At 41.4% G+C, this 8,242-nt stretch overlaps 1 protein-coding gene across 3 annotated transcripts; it reads left to right on the top strand.

The window, feature by feature from the left end:
• Positions 1-547: 547 nt before the first annotated feature.
• aldh3b2 (aldehyde dehydrogenase 3 family, member B2) lies at positions 548-8,242 on the top strand. 3 transcript variants are annotated; one of them, XM_017684190.2, is made up of 10 exons: positions 548-688; positions 3,049-3,244; positions 3,629-3,739; positions 5,233-5,353; positions 5,553-5,638; positions 5,853-5,934; positions 6,399-6,665; positions 7,001-7,167; positions 7,268-7,367; positions 7,464-8,242. In XM_017684190.2, exons 1-10 carry the CDS (start codon positions 636-638, stop codon positions 7,661-7,663), a joined length of 1,383 nt encoding a protein of 460 aa, XP_017539679.2. In that variant the 5' UTR covers positions 548-635; the 3' UTR covers positions 7,664-8,242. The 3 variants fall into 3 exon arrangements, with proteins under 3 accessions (XP_017539679.2, XP_017539678.2, XP_017539680.2); XM_017684189.2 differs by having other exon boundaries at positions 6,399-6,788; XM_017684191.2 differs by lacking the exons at positions 5,553-5,638; positions 5,853-5,934 and having other exon boundaries at positions 6,399-6,788.

The raw sequence follows: 8,242 nt of genomic DNA, 5'->3' as shown, positions 1-8,242 counted from the left end.
AACGATGGACTGACCACCCCAGAGTCCAGACCTCAACACCACTGAATGGGTTTGATCACTTCAGAAAATCCTCAACCAGCTTCTAAGACTGAACTTTGGAGGCGTGTCTGCAGACTCTGATGAACTGAAAGTGAGTCTCCTGAAAAGATTTGAGGCTGTAATAAAGGTAAAGAGCGAAACACTAAATACCCGCACAGCTGATATTAGATTTAGTTGTTGAAACTTCTGTGTCATTTTCTATTCAGTAGATATTTTCTGCTGTTTTTCTTTTGTTTTGACTGGAAACTTAATAATTAAATGGTGTCTGACTCAGGTACAGTAATGCTGCATACTGTCACCCTGGACCGTACGGATGACAGCTTTTGTGAGATCTCCTCAGAGCTGTGCTGGAGAATGTAGGGAATGCATTGAAACTGGTGTGAAATGTCCTTAAAGGCCATGTAACAGAATCACATGTGTACAGTGTGCTAGTGTTCCAGGTAAAGCTGTTTATGTAACGTCTGCTGCTCATTTCACAATGTTTCAGTGCTGCAGGCCTGCAGTGCACTTCTGTCTGGATGAAGCTCAGATCTCTGTGAGCTCCTCTGTGGTTCTTCTGCTGTGAGTTCTGATGTTCACTGAGTACCTGAGTAGTGATGAATTCTCCACCGAGCCCGTCTCCCACCCGCTGGTTTAAAGCCTTACGGAGGTGAGTGAGTGTCTAATCTTCTCTGCCTGTTTCACTGGGGTCTTCATATTATAACACAGGTAATGATGAAATATCAACGTTGGGCAATTTGGCAGAAATCATGATATTCAATGTGCATCAGACCACCAAGTGAGAAAATTGGGGCAAATAAAATTCACCAGCAAAACAGTAGTGCTAAAAAGTATTTATGTGTTTTAAAGTGTTATTAAAGTGTTTATGATGGTCTTAATTTGTATTTTCATGACATGCGCAGTTTGCAATGTTCTAGAAATACTAATTATAATCAAGATATACTCTGAAAATTGGGACATAATTTATCCCAACGGTGACATCATCATGTTGACCATTCCTGTAATGCAACATCATGTATAATAATAGTTATTAGCACTTTTCATACATAAGTGCTCAATATTACAGTGTATGTAAATATACAATACAGTGTAAACATACAATACAACTAAAAGAGTGTGGCAAAAAATGATAAAACAAAACTTGCCATGTTTTAAAAAAAAAGCTCAAAAGAAAAGGCTAGAAAGAAAAATAAGGGTAGAAGAACAATCAAGAAAAACAGAGAAAAATGTAAAATATATATATTAAAAAATGAACAAAGTAGAATTTTATTATATATTGTCATTGTAAAAAAATCAATTTTTATTGATTTTTATTGTTTTATATCATGTGGACATGAGAGCTGTCCTTAACACTGTCAATATTCATGATGAATGGAGCAGGAGAAATGCTCCCAAATCATTTGGACAAAGGCGATCACTTGGAATAAACCTTATTTGTTTTTTTTAGTATCTGACATTAAAAAGTTAAGGTTTTTTTTCCCGGTACTGATTGGTTCTTCTAGAGGGCCGTGCTTGGTTTTTAGGACTAATCTCAGTTTGTGGTTTAGTCTTATGTATTAGTCAGTCAGATTAGGAGTTTAAGTATTAATGGAGCCCCGCAGTGCTGGGAATCTGAGCCGGGTGAAGAAAACCAAAGCCTGCCCCGTGTGTCTGAGGAACGGCCGACTAACATGCAGGAGGTAAAAGAGCTTTCAGGAAATTATAAAAAAAAAATCACAAAGGGTCTTAAAAGGAAATTTCACCTATTTTTTAAACTTTCAGCATAATTAAATCACTGATATGTAAGTCATTCAGAGTGGTTTGGTGTGAAAAGGTTGATTGTAGACTCAGATTTACAGTGGTGGTGATATGAACCAGGGGTCACCATGACTACAGCACAAATATAGACATTTTATTTACTATTCAAACCACCAGAGAACCTACATGTCTTCCTAGTTTTATGTGGAATGCTGATGACGATGGAAAATAGTGGAAAATCTGAAATAGTAAGAGTTTTTGCATCGCTCAGCATGTAATCTTCCACCATGAATGGATTTTAAAGCCAACATCTTCTCAAAACTATCATAAAACAGTGTCTCAGACATCAGACAGCACATTTACTACCATTTCATGTGGTAGCTTTCTGTGAGGAGCTTGGTGAACATCTGTTTCCTATCACCACCACTGTGAACAGCTCTGACTCAGAAAGGAGAACTTGACACCAAACTTTGTTTACATGCAAAAATACTGAAAAGGTCTTGCAGAAACACTGAAAATCACCTTTAAACCATAATCATTTTATATGAATGTGCTGCAGGTCTGAAATATTAGTTGTATTTGTAAATAATAATAGTCGGAGGAGATGCGATTTAAACCAACGCATTTATCCGTTAACGGCTGTTTCTGTTCCATCTGATAACTGACAATAACACGGCTTTCATTAAAAATACCAAAGACTAAACGCTTTTTAGGATAAAAAAGACTTTTAAATGATGGTAAAGCAGCAAATGTGTGTATTAAGCCAACATTAACTACGAAAAAGAGAAAATATCCATCGACTTGGTTAACTAGCTAGCTAACGTTAGCTTAGTTAGCTAGTTTATCGAATCTTTAGCACCTTGTAATGCAAATATTGCTGTTTCTCTGCTCTCAGACACTGACTTCCACCTCAGGAAGGCTTTGAGAATGACCTGGAGTTATGAAAGGTGTGGTAGAGCAGTAAAACACTGAAATATAGACACAGAAATAGCCCGAAGGCTTAAGCTAACCATTCCTCAGTTAGCGCTAGCTACTGCTAATCGGCTTCGCTTCGTGAAAGCTAAGTGAAAGGCAGAGGACGGGCGTGTACCAGCCTGCAGTCTCTGATAGTTATTACCCTCAAACATGAACAAATCAGCGTATTTAACTCCTGGAAATGCAGCTAGGCTACTGATTGACATCTTATGTTTCAGTGACTTGTTAGTTCCTCAGTTACAGCGAAGTGCGCTGCGGTTTGAGTGGTGGTGGGTTTAAGCTGTGGTTCTCCTCCAGGACCAGGACTGGAGAACCGTGCCAGAAGTCAGGTTCATCAGCATGTCTCGATGTGCTAAAGAGAGCCAGGGCTGCTTTCCGTGCTGGCCGCATGGCTCCAGAGAGCTTCAGGCTGGCCCAGCTGGAGGCTCTTGAGAGGATGCTGATGGAGCATGAGTCTGACTTTGTGGATGCTCTCGACCGCGACCTCAGAAAGGTGAGAAGTCTGGAGGTGAAGCTTTCTCAGTGATTCAGTGTTTTATTCATCATTTAATAACATGGAGATTATCAGAAGAAGATAGAAAGGACAAAAAAGAGCTTCAGGTGTTGATATGGCTATTTGAATGTTATATTTCTATAATTATATATATATATATGTGTGCTGAGTCTCATGAGCAGTAGTGTATGAAGTAAAGTATAAAGAAAGTGCTTTTACCCTCTAAATGTATGTTTGCTAAATTTTGTAATGTAGTAAAACTTCCCAAGTACATCTCTGTGGGACTGTAAGGGGCTTGACCGATTCTTCTTCTGTCCAGTGTTTTGTCCTTTTAAAAAAGTTGGCTAGAAAAAAAAAAGATTTTTTATCATTCCATTTTTTCAGCCCCGCTTTGAGACTGTAATGTCAGAGCTGATGGTGGTGAAAAACGAGGCCCTTCACGCAGCCAGCAGCCTGAAGAAGTGGATGCAGCCCCAGCGCATGGAGCGCAGCTGGGTAGGGAGGACTTTCTGAGACAGGGTTCCTCAGTCCTGCTCTTGGGAATCTCACTGCATTTCATGTTTTTTCTTGCTGATTCATTTCATGAGCTCATTTCCCAGAGCAAGAAGTCTAAAATGTAGAGATGCTGTAAAACCACAAATAGAAAATGTTAATAAAAGAGAAGAAGATAAAAGGGCGAGAGAAAAGAGAATGAGAGGGAAGATAAAGAAATGTAAAGAGAGAGAGAGACGTATGGGTATATCTTTGTTTGGATTAGGCTTGTGTGACTCAGAGATGCTGTTCTGTATTTCAGCCACAAAGCCCCACATTGTGTTTCCTCCAGCCAGCCAAAGCAGATTACAGCGCAGATTCTCACAGGTGCTCTCTCACACCGGCTTGGCTTGGTGCTGGCATTTTTATTTGTGTTCGCCAGCCTGTGGAATGACGATGCCTGCACCGCTGATGTTTCTAACTAATCTCTGGTTCTCTTGCTTCTCCATGAAAAAGGCCCTGAGATCAGACTGGCAGAGAAGTTGGGATGGGGCGATGTCACTGCTTAATTCTGTCATGTTTCTTCTCTCGTAGCTACATTTGAACATATTTTATTATTAAAAGAGTAAACAAACTTGTAGTCCTGTTTAATTTGACTCATCAGGCCAACCGATAGTTAGCTAAAATTAACACTGTTGTGTGACATTATTGATAGTGTGGATGTATTAAAATATGCATTAACTCAGAGTTCAGCTTACTTTACAGTAGGGTGCTCAGTCCTAGTCCTGGGAATTTAGCTCCAGCTCAGCTCTCGCTTGATCTACACCTGATCCGGGTAATGAAGGCCTTCATGGGCATCTGAATATTAGAGCCTGGCTTGTTGAGTCTGGACTCTCCAGGGTGGAAGATCTCCAGGGCCAGGATTGGGAATCCCTGCCTTAGAGCAAACATTTCTTAGTTGAGTGTTTGTTCAGGGTTGTTTGGAGACTTTAAGACTGCTGCAATGTATTAACCTGTTTAATTGGTCCACACTTCATCTGGTCACTCTCATAACGTGCATGTTAGTTTTCATAGGAGCTAACATATGAATATTGTAATTACTGAATAATAAAGTTTGAAGTGATTTAAACTTGGATTCTCTGGGATTAACCCTGTACTAAACAGTCTTTTAAACACAGATTAGCAATGAAATAATTCCTCAAATTCTTGAACTTTTCTGATCTACCAAATGTGGTGGCAGCTTAATCCGAATATATTTTGTTTAGTCCATATAAAGCTAAATGTGATCTGGGGCTGAAAGCTTCAAGTAAATTTAAATTCTCTCTATATAATTCTGATATTCTAGAAAAGAGCAGTGGAAATGGGACTTTCATTTAGTGTTGCAGCCATCTTATTTGACTTTGTCTCTTCTTACAATGTCGTTTTATGTCTTCCTGTTGTTATGTGATGATTATGGTGGTGTGAAAGTTGCTTAAAGATGCACATTATTTCCCCTGTGGTTTTCCTGTCTGTCTCAGGCCACAGCGTTTGATGACTGCATGGTAGTCAGTGAGCCATTAGGAGTAGTGCTAATTGTAGGAAACTGGACGAGTCCTGTGCAGCTCTGCCTGGTGCCGTTAGTGGGTGCGATTGCAGCAGGTAAGAGTACATCTTCAAAGTGGTGGTTAATACAGCTGCGTCAAACTCAGGAGCTTCATTGTACAGTTTGGTGTCAACTCTCCAGGGCCTGAGATGACTCAAGTGTGCTAAATCAGGAAAAACTGAGCAGGCCTGGAGCTTCACACTCAGTGTTTAACATGAAGCTAAAGTGCTAAGAGTCTCTGGGCTTGTTTTGTAGGAAACTGTGTGATAATCTGCCCATCTGAAGTCTGCTCTCATACTGCTGAGCTTCTGCACCGACTCCTGCCTGCTTACCTGGATAATGTAAGACACCACACTCTACACACGCTTTAGAGGTCTACCCCAATGTTGTGCTCTAAATAGCAGTGTTTCTACATGAGTCTTGCACCAGAAAAAGTATAAGGAAAATCAGAAAATGTGTAAACAGTATATATATATATATTCCTTCAAATGCCGAGATTACAGTTTTTGTAAAGAAAAAATAAACTAATTTGAGGAACTGTCCAATTCTCCTCAGGAATGTTACCACTCCGTGTTAGCTGCAGGCCATGAGGTTCCTGAAATTGTGGATCTAAAATTCGATCATGTTTTCTTCTCAGGTAGGATCTTATAAATTTAAATGAATCAGATATTTTCAGATATGTTCAGGTTAAAACATTAACAGCTTTGTCATATACAGCTTTTATACTCCAAGACCTCTAAGATGATGACCACCAAACCTCACCTGGAGATCTCCAACCTGTATCAACCTGCTGTCCTTCTTTCCTTTGCACCTCCTGCATCTGGTTCAGTCAACTAAGGATTTATGAAGAAGTTAATTACTTAGAGCAGATTGTGGCTGGAGGTAGTTGCTGCAAGAAGGCATATCAGGTCCTGGATTGGTGACCACTATCCTAAAAGCATGAGGAATATATAATCAAGCGTATTCTCCTCTGACATTCGCTGGATAGTAGAATAAGCAAAAGTGCTGTAAATTAAGGCACAGACTACATGTTAAGTTCATTAATGTCTCCACAGTGTTAAATCTGCTTTACTCCACTGTAACTGCATTCTGGTGTTCCAGGCACCAGGGAAGATGGGCTCAAAGCGGCCCAGGCGGCAGCGCGCACTCTCGCCCGCACTACGCTGCTCTTGAGTGGGAAGAACCCCTGCTATGTGGACCGTCAGTGTGACATCAACACCACTGCCCGCCGCATCTCCTGGGCGCGCTTCCAGAATGCCGGCCAGAGCGCTGTGGCCCCAGACTATGTCCTTTGCCACGCAGACACCCATGAGTGCCTTGTGCAGGCCCTGCGCTGTGCCCTGCAGCAGTTCTACGGCTCTGAGCCACGTGAGTCCAAGAGCTTTGGGCGACAAGTGAGCGAGGAGAACTTTAGCAAGGTCAGGGAAGCCCTCTTGAGGTCCGGGAAAGTGGCAGTGGGTGGGCAGGTGAATGAGGCAGAGAAATATATAGGTGAGTGGATGAAAGATAAGTTTGATGAAAACTGTTGGTCATGCCAAATGTACTACACACTGACTGAACACTTCATTAGATACCGCTACATTTATTAGGTACCTGCATTCATAGAACAATTGATCATCTCCAGTTACCATATAGGTGCACTTTGTAGGTCTATTACGACATACAGAAAATAAAATCAGTATTGTCCCATCTTCTATCTAAAGCCCCCACAGTTCTGGTGGATGTGGTAGAGTCTGACCCCATCATGCAGCAGGATGTGTTCGGCCCTGTGCTGCCCATCCTGAGTGTCCAGAGCGCGGATGAGGCCGTAGCCTTCATCAACAGCAGGGAGAATCCACTCTGTGTTTATGTCTATTCCAGCAACAGCAAGGTGAACTGAACACACCTGGATACACATGACCAGCATCACATCACATTTACATACGTGCATAATGAGTTCACAAAGCATTTCTTTTAACCCCTCCCTGCAGGTGATCTCTAAGATAATGGCTGAGACATGCAGTGGTAGTTTCTGCTCTAACGACAGTGCCCTGCAGAGCGTGATGGTGGGGCTGCCTTTTGGAGGAGTGGGTGAGACACATACAGCACTTTTCAAAGATTAGTATAAAGTGCCAAATTGTTTTTTTTGGTTAAAAGCCTAAACTTGACCCTCTTAACAACCATCAGGTGCCAGTGGGCTGGGCTCGTACCACGGTCGCTACAGTTTTGACGCTTTCTCTCACAAGAAGTCGTGTCTGCTGAGGAGCACGTGTATCGAGTGTGTGACGTACCTGCGCTACCCACCGTATGAGGACCGGAACCTGTCCCTGGCTACACTGGCCAGCTCGCTGAGTCTGAGGAGTCAGGGCTGGTGCTCCATACTGTGAGAGGAACTGTAAGGAGCACCACAAACAGAAAGGGTGGTCTTCTTCAGCAATCAAGCACATATACCACATACTAAACGTGAGCCATAAACCCTACATGGCATTATGTTCAAAGCGACACAGGCTTTGTAAAAATATGCATAACATTTTTCATTTTTAGTTATGCTTATTATAACATACAACAGAACGGTTTGATTAAACAGAAGTGGGCAAAACCTGCACTGCACAGTAATAATTGCTATGAGATTATGTAGTTTATCTGCTGCTGATTCTCCTGGAGTTTTACTGCATCTCTAATCAGATCCACTGATTCTCCAATTCAGATGCTGCTGAAGCTTCATCAGCTCAGTCAGCGTTACATTAGGAGTGTGGATGAATTAAAAACTGCAGCACCAGTGGAATATTCTGGAATAATCTGATATCTAGATTAGGCATCACTGAACTCACTGCAGTGTGTTTGCTTGCTTTTATACGTTTGACCTGTAATGTTTTTAACTCAACAATTTAAACTAAACAGTGAGAATATTTTTTTGATGAGGACACCAGCACATGTTGTGTAATCTCAATTCTAGGTGATCTATA

Source organism: Pygocentrus nattereri, chromosome 20 (assembly GCF_015220715.1).
Source record: "Pygocentrus nattereri isolate fPygNat1 chromosome 20, fPygNat1.pri, whole genome shotgun sequence".
NCBI classification, from domain to species: Eukaryota; Metazoa; Chordata; class Actinopteri; order Characiformes; family Serrasalmidae; genus Pygocentrus; species Pygocentrus nattereri.
Note: the sequence above shows the minus strand (reverse complement) of the source record. Positions and strands in the feature narration are given on the sequence as shown.

What these genes read in the sequence shown, in the direction of transcription:
- aldh3b2 (XM_017684189.2), top strand. Translation starts at nt 636, where the DNA reads ATGAATTCTCCACCGAGCCCGTCTCCCACCCGCTGGTTTAAAGCCTTA. An exon ending in TGGTTTAAAGCCTTACGGAG is followed by an intron (nt 689 to 3,048) that starts GTGAGTGAGTGT and finishes GTTCTCCTCCAG; the next exon opens with GACCAGGACTGGAGAACCGT. An exon ending in GCTGCCTTTTGGAGGAGTGG is followed by an intron (nt 7,368 to 7,463) that starts GTGAGACACATA and finishes AACAACCATCAG; the next exon opens with GTGCCAGTGGGCTGGGCTCG.